Source organism: Chionomys nivalis, chromosome 4 (assembly GCF_950005125.1).
Source record: "Chionomys nivalis chromosome 4, mChiNiv1.1, whole genome shotgun sequence".
NCBI classification, from domain to species: domain Eukaryota; kingdom Metazoa; phylum Chordata; class Mammalia; order Rodentia; family Cricetidae; genus Chionomys; species Chionomys nivalis.
The window spans coordinates 26378888-26395247 of record NC_080089.1 but is presented as its reverse complement, the minus strand read 5'-3'; the positions used below and the strand labels follow the sequence as shown (position 1 = coordinate 26395247).

The 16360-nt window shown below is 42.7% G+C and overlaps 1 protein-coding gene across 1 annotated transcript in view; it reads right to left on the bottom strand.

The window, feature by feature from the left end:
* Positions 1-15927, bottom strand: part of LOC130872699 (beta-galactosidase-1-like protein 2) — a 55944-nt gene extending 40017 nt beyond the window's left edge. Inside the window, 6 exon segments of the mRNA XM_057766875.1 lie at positions 5046-5138; positions 8642-8750; positions 9585-9680; positions 10779-10847; positions 15090-15287; positions 15836-15927. Coding sequence (XP_057622858.1) covers positions 5046-5138; positions 8642-8750; positions 9585-9680; positions 10779-10847; positions 15090-15287; positions 15836-15927 — 657 coding nt within the window.
* Positions 15928-16360: the final 433 nt, after the last annotated feature.

The window sequence follows — 16360 nt, the reverse complement described above, 5'->3', positions numbered from 1 at the left end:
ATGTATGCGTTATCCATTTTCTTTAAGTGGGCATTTAGTGCTATGAACTTTCCTCTTAGCACTGCTTTCATCGTGTCCCATAGGTTTGAGCATGTTGTCTCTTTATTTTCATTAAATTCAAGGAAGACTTTAATTTCTTAATTTCTTCCTTGACCCAGGTGTGGTTCAATAGTTGACTGTTCAGTTTCCATGAGTTTATCGGCTTTCTGGGGGTAGCATTGTTGTTGCATTCTAACTTTAATCTGTGGTGATCTGATAAGGCACAGGTGGACACTGATATTTTTTTGTATCTGTGGAGGTTTCCTTTGTTTCCGAGTATGTGGTCAATTTTCGAGAAGGTTCTGTTAAGTCCATTTGCTTCATTACCTCCAACAATTCTCTTAATTCTCTATTTGGTTTCTGTCTGATTGACCTGTCCATTGGAGAGATAGGTGTGTTGAAGTCTCCCACTACTAGTGTGTGTGGTTTGTTGTCTGCCTTGAGTTCTAGTAATATTTCTTTTACATATGTGCGTGCTTTTATATTAGGGGCATAGATATTCAGGATTGAGACTTCATCCTGATGGATTGTTCCTGTTATGAGTATAAAGTGTCCATCTCGATCTCTTCTGATTGATTTTAGTTTGAAGTCAGTTTTGTTAGAAATTAGTATGGCCACGCCTGCTTTTTTCTTAGGACCATTTGCTTGAAACACCTTTTCCCAACCCTTTACTCTGAGTAGATGCCTGTCTTTGTGGTTGAGATGTGTTTCTTGTAAACAGCAGAATGTTGGATCCTGTTTTTGTATCCAATCTCTTAGCCTGTGCCTTTTTATAGGTGAATTGGGACCATTAATATTAAGTGATATTAATGACCAGTGGTTGTTTACTCCGGTTATTCTTATTGTTTTTGGTAGTAGAGTTTGTGTGTCTCCCTTCTTTGAGTTGTTCTGGTGAAGGGTCGCTACATGCCTGAGTTATTGTAGGCAGTGTTGGCAATGTTGGATTCCTTGGGTTGTGATTTTCCTTCTATTACTTTCTGTAGGGCTGGATTTGTGGCTACATATTGTTTAAATTTGTTCTTATCCTGGAATGTCTTGTTTTCTCCATTGATAGTGAACGATAGCTTGGCTGGGTATAGTAGTTTGGGTTTGCATCCATGGTCTCTTAGTTTCTGCAGTACCTCTATCCAGGACCTTCTGGCTTTCATGGTTTCCATAGAGAAGTCAGGTGTAAGTCTGATTGGTTTACCTTTACAAGTTATTTGCCCTTTTTCCTTTGCAACTCTTAATATTCTTTCTTTAACCTGTATATTTTGTGTTTTGATTATTATATGTTGAGGGGACGTTTTCTTTGATTCAGTCTGTTTGGTGTTCTGTATGCTTCTTGAATATTCAAAGGAATATCTCTCTTTATGTTGGCAAAGTTTTCTTCTATAATTTTGTTAAAAATATTTCCTGGGCCTTTGAGCTGTGACTCTTCTCCTTCTTCTATTCCTATTATTCTTAGGTTTGGTCTTTTTATTGTGTCCCATATTTCCTGAATGTTTTGTGATGAGAATTTGTTGGCTTTGCTGTTTTCTTTGATCAGTGCATTTATTTTCTCTATGGTGTCCTCAGAATCTGAGATTCTTTCTTCTATCTCTTGTATTCTATTGATTATGCTTGTTTCTGTAGACTCTGCTCGTTGGCCTACACTTTCCATATCCAGCTGGTCCTCAGTTTGTGTTTTCTTCCTTGCTTCCATTTCAGTTTTCAATTCTTGAACTGTTTCCATTATCTGTTTGATCGTTTTTTCTTGGTTTCCCAGGGTATCATGTACGTATTTACTCATTTCTTCAAACTTTTTGTTATACTTCTCATCCATTTCTATAAGGGTGTTTTTTTACATGTTGTTTAAGGGACTCTATTGCTTTCATAAAGTCATTTTTTTCCACTTCCTCTGTGTTAGGGTGTTCAAGTCCTTCTGTTGTAAGATCATTGGGTTCTTGTGTTTTCATGTTGTTTTTCAGATTGTTGGGTGAATTCTTGTCTTGGCGCCTGCCCATCTCCTCCTATCGATGCTATCTAATGGGTCTTTTAAAACTGGATCAGGTTTCCCTGCTGGCCAGGGGCTTACAAAATGCCCTCGCTCCGTTTCCTGGCTCCTGTCGCGGGCCAAGATCTCTCTCACCACTCAGAAGGGTCTTCAGGAATAGGACCTGGCTCCCTGTTTGCCAGGGACCTCACCAACAAAAGGCCTACCTCTTTGATTTAATTGTAGTGGGACGATCTGCTCTTGGAATTGCGCGCCAGTCCCCACCGCTTGGTGTCCGTGCCCGCGCCGGTCCCCTCTGCTTGGCTGTCTCAGCTTTTGTTAGATTTAATGTTTTCTTTGACCAATGAATCTATTTTCTCTATTGTATCTTCAGCATTTGAGATTCTCTCTTCTATCTCTTGTATTCTGCTGTTTATGCTTGCATTTGTGGTTCCTGATTGTTTTCTCATAATTTTCATTATTCCCTGGGTTTATGTTTTCTTTATTTTCTCTATTTTGATTTTCAAGTATTGAATAGTTTCTTTCAACTGTTTGTTTGCTTTTTCTTGGTTTTCTTTTAGGGATTTGTTGATTTCTTCCATTTTTTTGTTTGTCTCTTCCTTCATTTCTTTGAGGGAATTTTTTATTTCCTCTTTAAGGGCCTCAAACATTCTCCTAAAGTTAATTTTTAGGTCATTTTCTTCTGCTTCACTTATATTTGAGTGATCGTGTCTTGCTGTTGTAGGGCCACTAGTCTTTATTGGTGTCGTGTTGTTCTTTGTGGTGGTGAGTATGTTCTTACCTTGTCTACCCATGTTTTCCTCTGATTGGTGTAGTTGGGGCTGTGTCTCTGGTCATCAGTCTTCCAGGTGCCAGTAGATCCAAGGCTCAGATGGTTGCTCCCTGTGGTGCATTCGGGGCCATGTTTCCAGCCACCTCAGAGTTCACTCAGTATTCCTGGAGGTTGCTCAGTGTTCCTGGGTGTCGCTCTGCAATTCTGGGGGTCGTCCAGGCCTGCTCCCAGGGAGCTTGCATGCTTGGGGCAGCTTCTGCTGAGGTCGCTGTCTTGGGCCTGCTCTGGCAGTGGTCATCGGCTCAGGCCTGTTTCTGTAGATATCCCTGTCTTGGGCCTGTTCCAGCTGAAGTCTCTTGCTTGGGCCTGGTCCAAGGTCTCTGGTTTGGACATGCTCCCTCAGAGGTTCTTGTCTTGTGTGGGACCTGTGGGTCCTGCAGAGGTCTCTCACCCGGGCCTTCTCCCTCAGCAGTAGCTCCCTTGTACCATCTCTTGTGGATGTCATTGCCTCAGGTCTGCTCCTGAGGAGGTCACTGTCTCAAGCCTGCTCCTGTGGAGGTCTCTGCTTCAAGTCTGCTCCAGCTGAGGTACCTGACTCAGGCTTGCTTCGGAGGAGGTTGCTGGCTCGGGCTTGTTCCCACAGATATTCCTGACTCTGGTCTGCTCCCTCAGAGGTCTCTGACTCATGCCCTGTCCCATAGAGGTCTCTGACTCTGGCCTGCTCCTTTGGCAGTTGCTCCCTTGTACCTACTCCTGTGGAGGTTGCTTTCTCAGCTCCCACCGACCTTTCTATCACAACTGCACAGCTGAACAAAGTGTTTCCTAAAGATTTAGTTGGAGAACCTAGACAAAGATAGAATGTAAGGGCCTGAGGTCTCAGTAAGGAAAAGAGGCAGTAGCTGATCCTAGAAAATGGGATGGTGAAAATATTCAGTGTCTGGAGAAGACTGGGTGCGTAACAGCACCTGCTGACAAGCCCGATACTTGAATTCAATTCCTGTGACCTACAAGATGGAAGAAGAGCCTACTTGGCTCCCTCAAGATGTCTTCTGACCACCACATGTACATGGCAGGACATATATCCTGACACATATAAAGAAACACTAACTTTTATAATTTATTTTTTTAAACACTGGGTAAATGACTTTGTTGGCGGAGTGCTTGTGTATCATGCAAAAAGCCTTGGACTGCAGCCTCAGCAACACATAGACTAGTTGTAATGATAACCATCTCTTATCCCAGCACTTGGGAGGCAGGGGGATCAAAAATTCAAAGTCATCCTGACAGCAGGAGGGCATGGGACCACAAAACCAGAAGTCGAACAAATGCAAGGCAACACTTCTCCAGAGCTAGGCCAGATGTATTAGCAATGAGTGTAAACAGGCTAATTCCCAATCACAAAAGGCCTGGGTGCTGGTGGTTGGAATGGTTATTGTTCACGCTCAACCTGACAGGATCTGAAATCACTCTAGGGATGGGCTTTTAAGCCAATGCCGGATTGTCTCAATTACATTAACTGAACCAGGAAGAATCATCTGAATTGTGAGCAGGATCATTTCGCTCTGGAGATCCTGGGCTCCGTAAAATGCAGAAAGCAGACTAAGCACTAGAAAGCAACCCTCTCTCTCTCTCTCTCTCTCTCTCTCTCTCTCTCTCTCTCTCTCTCTCTCTCTCTCTCTCCTTCCTGGTTATAGATATAATATGAGCCGCTGTTCCAAGCTCAGATGATTTCACTTTTTCCCAGCTGGCTGGACTGGCCGTTGAACCCTAAGTTTAAATTCATCAGAATATTTTACCACAGCCACAGAAAAGGAAAGTCAGACAGTGGTGTTTTGAGACAGGGTCTCATGTCACACAGGCTGACCTCCAACTTACTATGTAGCTGAGGGTGATCTTGAACTGCCAACCCTCTGACCTTCACCACTGCCAGCGCAACAACAAATCTGGCTGTGTATATTACGTACTGTTTATTAGTATCCTAAGAAATGGTTACATCTGAAAGTGAAAGAATGGGAAGCACAGGTTAACGTCACCCAGAAGGAAGCGGAGAGTCCTAGCAGGTAAAGCTGCCTAGTGTGAGTCTCTGGCTTCTGTCGGAGCCATCCGTGTTATTGCCAGGCCAGTGACTAGAATATAACCAAAGATCAAACATAAAACTGGACCCCATCCATCCGCACAGTTCACAGTTCCAGGCAGGCTACAGGCATCCGGGATGTGTTTGCGCCACAATATAACAAACCACAGAAGCAGAGCACTTACCGTTTTGACATATGCCATATACTTCTTATCCATATTGTAGGAGCCATATTCATTCTCAATTTGCACAGCAATGATAGGGCCTCCTTTTGTATACTGAGGGTCAAGGAGGGAAGAATAGAAGAGTGAGATATTGATGGGATTAAATAAGATTGGAATTTCTGAATCCTAGGCACACATGTAATAACAGCACACCCAATTCCAGACTGAACCTCAGTGTTGGTCATTTCTGTCACTCACCATCAGTGCCTCTATGTGAGAAGTCAAATGCTTCCAAAATAGTTCCTTTAAAAGTATCCCCTGAATAACTACCTTTCCCATACTTTAATGTGTTCACTGTGAGGGCTCAAACTTCCAGAGTCACCCTCCCCATCACCCAAGAGCTTCGCATTTAGGGGGCACTGCCTTTGGCACCATCATCTTCATTTAAGATGCTTTAAGGTCCTACGTGAAGATTAACTTGCATGGACCACAAGCCCCTCTAGTGACTCCATCTTTTCCTTTTCACCGTCACAGCCAAACTTAAACTATTTCCTCAAATTTCCTTCAGGAACATATAAGCTCACCAGAAGGTGTCTCACATGGGGGAGAAAGACACTCTGAGGAACTGAACTCCATGCCAATGTTAGTGACGTGGGAGCATCCAGGATTCTGTACTCCTTTGACTGAAGTGTTTGCACACCCAAACCTGACCATAATGACTGAGGAGATACTTTAGACAGCCAGAGTTGAAGCTAGAAGATACCGAGCAAGCATCTATCCTAAGCAAGCATCATCCATAGTTTTTTAGCAGGGAAGTGAAAAGGACACCAAGACTAAAGATGTGCTTTAATTTTCTAAAGCACATACTCTTAGCTGACAAACATGGAAAGACTTTCAAAAGCAGCTGCTTCCCTTTCCTCTTAGGCTCTTTATGTCTCTGATGAAGAACAGAGCAGAAAAGAAGAACGATCCAGAAGCTGTCAGGACCCAGAATGACCTGAGGCAGAAGAGCTGGAATGTGATAAATTTGATTGAAACATTCTAGAGAGGATTGCTCAGTAGTATGGGAGTGCTGACCCATGAGGCTACAGGGGCTGTTCCAAGACCTCCCAACATCGCCTGGATAAAACTCATCCCTGGAATGAATGAAAGAGGTAAAACTCACTTAGGGATTCCAGGTTGAAGTTTCAAGGCTGCAGTATCCTAAAATAGGAAGGCTGAGCACAAACGGCTGCAGGGATGAAAATGTCCTCTGTTCAGTTCTGTTCTGGAAACAGGTTCTCACGGTGGAGCCCTGACTGGCCTGGAATTCCCTGTGTAGATGGTTTGTCATTGAGCTCACAGAGATCTGCCTGACTCTATCCCCTAAGTGTTGAGATTAAACATGTACACCACCATACCCAGCTTGTTTTTTAATTTTTGAGGCAGGGTCTCTTGTATCAAAAACTGGTCTCAAACTCTTTAGGATCAGGAAGACAATCTTGAACTTCTGGCCCCATTGCCTCTACCCCCTGACTTCTGGGATTGAACTCAGGGCTTTTGTGGGAGGCAGGCACTCTGCCAACTGAGTTACTACCCTATCCTGAGGATCTGTTTGTATACTGTCCATATAATAGCAACCAGCTGCTTATAGATATTGGTACAGTGAGGGAGAAGTGTGTGCCCTGGAAACTTAAGTCTAATTGTACTTTGTTTACATTAATTTAAGTAGCTACATGTGCCTATGGACACCATGTCTCTGAAAAAAGCCTTCTTGCCTATCTCTCAAATGTGTACTGGCTTGTGTAGTTGGTCACTTATGAGTTTTACTATCTTTCTGGAGCAATGATAGTCTATTTCCAAAAGTTCAACCATGTGAAGCATTCATCTAGACAAATGCATGTTTTGGCATTGCCTCCATTTAATATATACTAATCTAAAATAATTACTGTGAGGATAAAATAACTTCAGTAAGTACTAATTTCCTAGTGAAAAAATGATATCTACTAGATATGTGGTGGTTTGAATAAAAATGCCCCCATAGGTCCTTAGGGAGTGGCACTAATAGGAGGTATGGCCTTGATGGAGTAGGTGTGGCCTTTTTGCAAGAGGTGTGTCACTAGGAGAGTGGGCATTGAGGTCTCAGAAGCTCAAGCCTGGCCAGTGTGTCACTGTCACTTCCTGATGCCTGCAGATCAAGATGCAGAACCCTCAGCTACCTCTCCAGTACCACAACTGCCTTCATGCGGCCAGGCTTCCTGTCATGATGATAATGAGCTAGACCTCTCAACTGTAAGCCAGCCCTGATTAAACTTTCCTTTCTAAGAGTTGCTGTGTTCATGTTATCTCTTCACAGCCACAGAAATCCTAACTAAGACCAAAGTAATTAAAATTTATCACTCTCTACTCATTTTCTACATGGAATAGACATTTTTCAGCCTAATATGCAGTTCTGTCTCAACTGAAGCCAACCTAAATTGAAAATATTGTTTTGGGGCTGGAGAGATGGACCAGAGGTTGAGTACTGGCTACTGTTCATGGGGACCTGGGTTCAACTCCCAACACCTACCCTGTGGCTAACAACTCTCTTCAACTCAGTCCCGGGGGCCTCCTTGGGCAATGCACACGTGTGGTGCACAGACATTCATCCAGGCTCAGACATGTGAAAATAAATAAAACCTTTTTTTATAAAAAAAGATAAGAAAATATTGTTTGGTAAAAAGGCACTAAGCACTGAGGACCACAGCTGAGAACCCCAAATCACAGGAGGACACATTATTTTCCTTGGGAGAGCATGGCTGACCAGGATCTGTGAACCCATTACCACTGCCTAACAATGCAAGAAAACATTACAACACTAATTGTTAGATCAGGAAAAGATCTAAGACTCAAATTCAAAAGTCAAACTCCATGTGGCAAAGACAGGCAGGAGAGATGGCTCAATAACTAAGAACACCTGGTGCTCTTCTGGAGGACTGGGGTTCAATTCCCAGAAACCCATAGTAGCTCATGACTCTTTGTAATTACAGTCTAGGGGATCCAACACTCTTTTCAGGTTCCTTATGCACCAAGCATGACACAGTATATACATACATACATACATACACACAACTATAGGTAACGTAAAAATAAATATTGAAAAAGTCAAACTGGGAATGCAAGATGGCTCTTAAGGCAAAAAAAATTACCACAAAACATGATGACCTGAGTTCCATCTCACACAATAGATCAGTAGATAGATGATAGAAAGATAGATAGATAGATAGATAGATAGATAGATAGATAGATAGATAGATCAGAGTTGAACAGTTGGTGTGGGAAGGCAAAAGGAGAGTAATTAAATCCAGATCCTGTCCCTGCTTTGAGAGAAGGACTCAATAGGTAGCTCAGGCTAGATCCTGTCACTTCAACTGTCAAAGGCAGGAAATACAGCATGTGCCATCATGTCTAATTAGAGTCTAATGGCAGAAGCTTCCTTAGATAGAACCTGAAAATCCTGGCTGCAAACACACACAGTAGCCAGCATATGCTCCCTGCTTCTCAGAGCACAGAAAGCAACAAGCAGCAAGCAGCAACTAGCCAGGAAATCAAGCTGGCAATCACTTCCGTTACCGGCAGAGATGAGGACTGGATTTTACCTGGAACATTGATATCTTGGGAACCAGATGATCGAAATACTCATTCATCGCTCTGGTGAATCCCTTGTAAGTTGTCCGCAGCTTCATTCTGGAATCCTTGAGTAACCAGCTATGATTGAAATGGTGAGATTCAGACTCAGGATGGGAACCGGTGACAGGAAACGCTACAGCAAAGGAGATCTAACACAGGGCCCCTATTTGCAAGGCCATAGAGACGGTGAGATGTGGGGATGTGGTCCAGCTCCAAGAAAGAGCAGTCTCTGCCTGTGAGAAACATCCCCATGCCCCAAAGATGTAAGGGAATTTGTAACTGTGATTCAAGACAGAGCTCAACAAAGTACAGCCTAAAAGCCAAGTCTGACCCACTCTCTGTTTATTAAATAGTTTTGTCAGCACAAATTGTACCCAATAGTTCACCTATTTTCCTTGAGTTTTCAGGCTAATTACAGAGGCTGCATGTGGCTTGGAAAACCTAAAATATTTGCCACTAGGACTTTGTATCACAATTGTACTATGTAGCACTGACTCTCCTAGTAGACTACATCATTATGCAGCCCGGCATTGCCCCATATTTGTGACAATCCTTGCATCTCAGCTGGGATTGCTATCTAGCCTTTTTCAGGAAAAAATTATCAGCCTGTATTCTAGAATGAGACAGTCATAAGGCTGTTTGGAGGTTCTTGGTTTGTGTGAGTGAGGGATGGAGAACCTGACCATCCCAGAAAATATTCAGCTAGAAAAAGGAAAACAGCACAGATAAATGGTCCTGCTACCATATGCATAAACTTTGAAAGTGTTAACTAAGAGAAAACAGCCAGACTCAAAACTGTACCTATAAGTACCTGACATCAGGAAACAAAATGGTGTAAGTTTTCTAAATACATCCAGAAATAAAGCCCTGTGAATGTGCTTCCCACCCAGGGACCTTCAGACCACAACTCACCTGGGTAAGCCTCCAAGGTCCAGGTCACTGCCAATGTAGGGACCTGGACACAGAATGACCCAGAGCCCCTCATCTGAAGCCATGGTGACAAAAGCTCTGGAAAGAAAGCAGTCACAGTGACATTTCTCTCAAAGTAATGGCTTGGCATAGCAGCTCTCTTCCTCCTTCCTTTTTTCTTTCTTTCGTTCTTTCTTTCTTTCTTTCTTTCTTTCTTTCTTTCTTTCTTTCTTTCTTTCTTTCTTTCCTTCCTTCCTTCCTTCCTTCCTTCCTTCCTTCCTTCCTTCCTTCCTTCCTTCCTTCCTTTCCTCCTTCTCTTTCTTCCTCTTGTGGGCTCAGTACCCAAATGGACCATGACTTAGACAACAGTGTTGAAGATTTAAGACAAAAGTACCCTGAATTCTCTTTCAGTATTATTTATTAGAAGAGAAATATATGCCAGTAAGGAAGATCCCATTTAAATGAAAACAGACTTCTACTTTTATAAGGACGTGAGGCTTACATGTTACAGCATCTTACATCACCTTGAGTGACATGCACTGCTTTTTCATGCCTATGACTTTGCCTCTGCTGCACACAGCCCCTTCCCATTTACTTCTGAGCAACTTTAAAACTTGACTCAACTTTGTTATCACCACTGTCTTTCCTGACTTGACCCTAGCTGGGTCTGGAATAGGTTGTATTGCCTCAATATGTTGTATTTGCCTTTCTCTCTACACTATAAACTGTAGCTCAGAAATCTGACAGTACAACTAAGAAATCAGGTTCTTCTTGATGCATTCTGTAGAATGCTGGCTAGAACAAGATGCAGATCATACTGTAACAGTAGGCTATGTCCTGTATAAGCCATAGACCAATGACTCAAGGAGACTTCAAGTCAGGCAAAAAGTTCTTAGAGCTTTTGGCTGGCTATTAAAACAGAAATATAGCCAAGGGTTGATGACACACACCTTTAATTCTCGCAGTAAGGAAGCAGAGGCAAGCAGTGCTCTGTGAATGTGCGATCAGCCTGGTCTACATAGAGAATTCCAAGCTAGGTGGAGTTACATGGTCTAACAGACCCTTCCTCAAAACAACAACAACAACAACAACAAAAATAACCAAGAAGCAGAGCTATACAGCCATTCCTTCACCCAGTTCCCCAGGCACATCCCTATCTGAATCTCAGAATCAAGTAATTAAAGTATGAACTCATACATGAGGTCCAAGTTTTCAGTGAAGTGAAACTGGCCCACTGTTGGCTCGTGGAGGTTCCAAGGAACATGCCTGTCATGTGGAAAAAGAGGAACATAAGAAGCTCTCTCATCATGCACTTCTTCAGTACCGACTGCTCTACTTTTATCTTAGAAGTAAGCATCTTTCACTTGGAGAAAGCTGAATGTTTCCACACTGAAGCCTCCAGTGTGGCACCTGCATTCCAAGCACTGAGGAGCCTGAAGCAGGAAGTTTATGAGTTAAAGGCCAGTTGCTTATATAGCAAGCCCGGTGTTGAAAAACAACCTTAAAAACAAACAAAAACTGTTGGGTGTTGTGGTATATGCCTATAATACCGTCACTTTGGGGGCTGAATGGAGAGGCTCACAAGTTTGAGGCCAGCCGAGGCTACATAGTGAGAATCTGCCAAAAACAAAACAAAAGAAAGCAAAAACAAAAAATACCAGATCTGGTGACACATGTCATGTCCTTAATTCCAGATACGGGTGATAAGGCACAGGGATGCAAAGTTCAATGACTAATTCTGGTAGAAAGTTCAAGGGTAACGTCAGCAATTTAGCAAGACCCTGTCTCAGAATGAAAAGTAAAAAAGACTGTGCACCTAGTTCAGTGGAGTGTGTGTGTGTGTGTGTGTGTGTGAGAGAGAGAGAGAGAGAGAGAGAGAGAGAGAGAGAGAGAGAGAGAGAGAGAGAGTAATGGAAGATGTTCTGAGTACAATAATGAAAAAGAAATAAAATATCCTCTCAAAAAACTCCCTCCAACCCCCTAAAAAAGAAAGAAAGTAATAATGAATTGAGCTATAGAAAAGTATAATAGGATAAAAAAGAAGACTGAATAAATAGTGCTTTAATGGAATGTGATATCTGGTCAAGAATCTAACATACAGGTCATTGGAGCCCTGCAGCAAGGAATGCAGTAGAAAAACAAGTGGAAAAAAGTCGAACTTCTCTGCCAGGCATTGGTGGTACATGTCTTTACTCCAAGCACATGGGAAGCAGAGGCAGGCTAATCTCTGAGTTTGAGGCTAGCCTGGTCTACAACAGCTAGTTCTGGGATAGGTCCCAAAGCTACAAAGAAACCCTCTCAAAAACCAAACCAAACCGAGACAAAACAAACAAGCTTCTCCAAATTTGATTAAAAAAAATCAAAACAACTATATATAAAATCTACCTCAAGAATCTCAATAGAGGAGATGGCTCAGTGGTTAAGTATTGGTTGTTCTTGCAGAGGACCCAGGTTTGACTCCCAGTACCCTCAACCATCCATAACCCCAGTTCCTGGAGTCCTCTTCCAACCTCTGTGGGTCTGTGTACTGCAGATCCAGTTCTGGTAGACAACTTCTCATGCTGTTCTGTGGATTACTTTAACATCTTTTTGTCATATGCATTCTATTTCTTTTTATCTACAATATTTCATATATATACAAGCATTTGATATAAATGCATATGTAATATTATATACTGACTATATATTTTATATATGTATATATACACAAGATAAAATATAAACAAGATGTATACACAAGATTATATATATGATAAAAACATATTATATATCTATATGATAAAAACATTGTAGTGTGTTTATCCTTAGAATTCCATGTGGTTTTGTCAATGAAAAAAAAGCAGTATGTAGTCGTGTGTGTGAGTCTCCAATCTTTCAGTTTTGTTCTTGAGTTTTGTTCTGTGGCAGGATCTCATTATGTATCCCAGACTGACCTCATGCTTGTGATCCTCCTGATCGACCTCCTACATGTTAGGTTCACAGGTGTGTATTGCTGCTCTCAGCCCTTGTTTTTGGGTTTAGACTCTGCCTGCTTTTGAACTGGAACTTTCACCATTAGACATCTTGCTCTTAAACCTAAAGACTTCAAAGCAAGTTTATTCTCTGCTGTCTAGAGTTTCCAACCTCCTAACTGCAGCCATGAAGAGTTCCCATCCCCCACAACTTTGTGAGCAATTCATTATAACCACGCTTTACCTGCTGTGGTGTTTGAAAGAAAATGGCACCCAAAGAGAATATCACTATTGGAAGGTGTGGCCTTGTTGGAGGAAGTTTGTCGCCGTGGGGGTGGGCTGTGAGGTCTTTTTCTCAGGTTTCCCTCAGTGGGACAGTCAGTTGACTTCCTGCTGCCTGCAAGATGTAGCACTCTCAGCTCGAGCACCATGTCAGCCTGCACACCGCCATGCTCCCTGACATGATGTTAATGGACTGAATCTCTCAAACAGTAACAAGCCAGTAAGCAGCTCCCCTCCATGGCCTCTGCATCAGCTCTTGCTTCCAGAGTCCTGCCCTTTTTGACTTCCTATCCTGACTTCCTCAAGTAATGAACAGCAATGCTGAAGTGTGAGCCTAATTAACCCTTTCGTCCCCTACTTGCTTTTTGGTCACGGTGTTTCATCACAGCAATAGAAACCTAAGACACCTGCTGATTGTGCTTCCCAGGAGAAACTTGACTACCACAGAGGATTCTGAGAACCACAGCCTACCAGGAGCTGGTCCTCACAAAGAGAAGCTTTTGCTGGAGCCCACATTGCTTAAGAAAACTTAAATTTCACCTCATAAACTGAGATTCAGTGCAGATAATCTTGGTGGTTTAACAACGCTGCAATAGGGAAAGGCTTGTGGGGTGCGGTTCCCACATTTTCATGATGTTTACCTCCTGGAGCATAAATTCTCACTGTAGAGAGCTGAGGAATGTTCCTTTCTGCTCCTTTTGGGGAGGCAGACAGTGACCATCTGACAGGCACCCAGAGGATTTTCTCAGCAAAGGCTCTAAGGAGACCATTTCCCTGAATCGTAGCCAGCGTGAAAGAAGTCTGCTTCCAGCATGCTCTCTACTTGACATGGAGATAAAGTCTTTCAAATCTGTGTCATGGTAGCAAATAGGTACCCAAGACATCCATGACACACTGCACACCTTTCTGTTTAGTTGCTATTTCAGCGGTGTTTTTTGATTGTTGATTGATTGGTTGTGTTTGTTGTTTTGTTTTCTTGACAAATCTTATGCAGCCTAGGCTAGTTTCAATTTTCTGTGTAACTGGAACTGGTCTTAAACAATTCTTCTGGCTCTTTATCCTAAATATAGAGATTCTAGGCCTATTCCACAAGCTTGATATGATGACTAATCTTTTTTTAAAGATTTATTTATTATGTATGTAGTGTTCTGCCTGAATGTATGAGTGTACGCCAGAAGAGGGCACCAGACCTCATTATAGATGATTGTGAGCCATCATGTGGTTGCTGGGAATTGAAATAAGGTCCTCTGGAAGAGCAGCCAGTGCTCATAACCTTTGAGTGATGTCTCCAGATCATGATGACTAATCTTGGTTGTTTTAGTTAGGGTTTCTATTGCTGTGAAGATACACCATGGTACAGCAACTCTTATAAGAGAAAACATAATTGGGTCTGGCTTACAGTTTAGACGTTTATTTAGTCCATTATCATCAATGTGGGAACAATGCAGGCAGGTAGACATGGTGCTGGAGAGGTAGTAGCTGAGAGTTATATATCTTGCATAGGTGATAGGAAGTGGTCTGAGACACTGGGTGTGGCTTAAGCATATATGAGACCTCAAAACCGGCTTCCACAGTGACATGCTTCCTCCAACAAGACCACACCTGCTTATAGTGACACTCCCTTTGAGGGCCATTTTTTTTTTTTTAAAAAACCACTAAAGCTGATTACATCTGGAATTAACTAAAACTCAAGCATCTACCATGCTTGTGAGGGATTCTCTTAAATGGATCATTTGAGGTGGGAAGAGACGCCTCAAATGTAGATCATCTGAGGACGAAAGGCCTACTATAAAATTTGGACGGCCCACAAAAGATGACATGGAAGAAGGAAGCATTTGATTTTTGCCTGCTTGCCCTCTCTATCGCTGGCAAGTTTATCTTTGCTGGTATTAGAGCCAGCTTCTATGGGATTCCAATGCAGACTGAAGAGCAGCAACTCTTGAGAACTTCCGTGGGACTCAAGCACCAGATTGGGGCTGCTAAGGCACCCAGTTTCATGGACTGAACAATTATCAAATCCTTGGCCTTTCCACCAGGACACATCCTACTCAGACTACAGTAAACCACTCTATTAATCACATATGTATGTATGTATGTATGTGTGTGTGTGTGTGTGTATGTATGTATGTATGTATGTATGTATGTATACTGTCCCTTTAGGAAACCCTAACTAATAATTATCCTTCTTAATACTAATTTTAAAATGACTGTTCAAATGAAGTCTCAGGATTCATTTGAGCAAATTCGTCAACAAGAACCAGGAACAGCAACTCACGTGGTAAGGGTGTTGAAGCCACCAACTTTCATCTTCCTCAAGCTGAGTCTCCAGTTCTGCCTAGGTATCCGGAAGTAGTCCATAGTGCCAGATAGGATCCGGAATGGGGAACCTTCCAGTGTGAATTGTGATCCCTCAACTTTCAGACCTACCTTTCGAATCCGCAGCAACAAGGGGGTCAGGTGAGTTTGATTAAGCCTGCAAGGATAAGAAGGTGTTCAAATCTAGAGCTCAGGTTGCTGAGCCAAAAGGCCCAGGAAAGCTGGAGTTCAAAGTCAGTCTGGGATATAAAGCTCACTCTGTTTCCAAAGAAAGAGCAGAGAGGAGAGAAAATCAAGGAGAGGGAGGGAGGAAAAGGAAGAGAAAGGAGCTACGGATGTGGCTCAATGTGGAAAGTGCTTACAGATTCCCAGCATCCAGGTAAAGGCCACGCGTGTCAAACGTAATAGTGCATGTATCTAATCCCAGCACCCTTATATGGGAATGGGAGGCAGAGAGAGGAGAATCCATGGAAGCGTTAGAGAACAAGGGAGTCCCTGTCTCCAACGAGGTGGAAATCAAAGACTGACGTGTGAAGATGTCCTCTGACCTCCACACATGTACCATGCCACATGCACACAAACATGCACATATCCATCATATGCTTGTGTGCACATTCGCACACACAGAGTTTTTGAAAGCTTTTCCCTTGGGGACTCTAGGTATACCTTACATGGGACTTCTGCAGTGGTATGAAATATACGTACCTGGGTAACTGCTTATGGCTGGATGGAGCCATCACGGTTAAGGCAGAAAACAGACACAGAATACACTCAGGTCTTCCCAGGAAGGTCCACATGCTAAAATAGGACAGAATAGGGAGGTGAGAAATAGGGGTGGAGGAGAGAAGCAGCTAGGGGCTGAAAGAGGCCTTCCTTGAAGAAGGGAGAGGGTGGTCTAATGCAAAGGCAAAATTTGTTCCTGGGCTTTTGCATCAGCTGGTATCTGGACAGCGTCTTCAAGCCAAGGCTGCTGTCTGGAAGAAGAAGAAGAAGAAGAGGAAGAGGAAGAGGAAGAGGAAGAGGAAGAGGAAGAGGAAGAAGAAGAAGAAGAAGAAGAAGAAGAAGAAGAAGAAGAAGAAGAAGAAGAAGAAGAAGAAGAAGAAGAAGAAGAAGAAGACAATAGCAATTGCTGCCCACATAGCTGGGTTCTCAGGCACCATATACATTTTGATGCTGGTCAAGGTCCAGTCAAGTACTGTTTTTACTACAGTGGACCATAACCCCGAGACC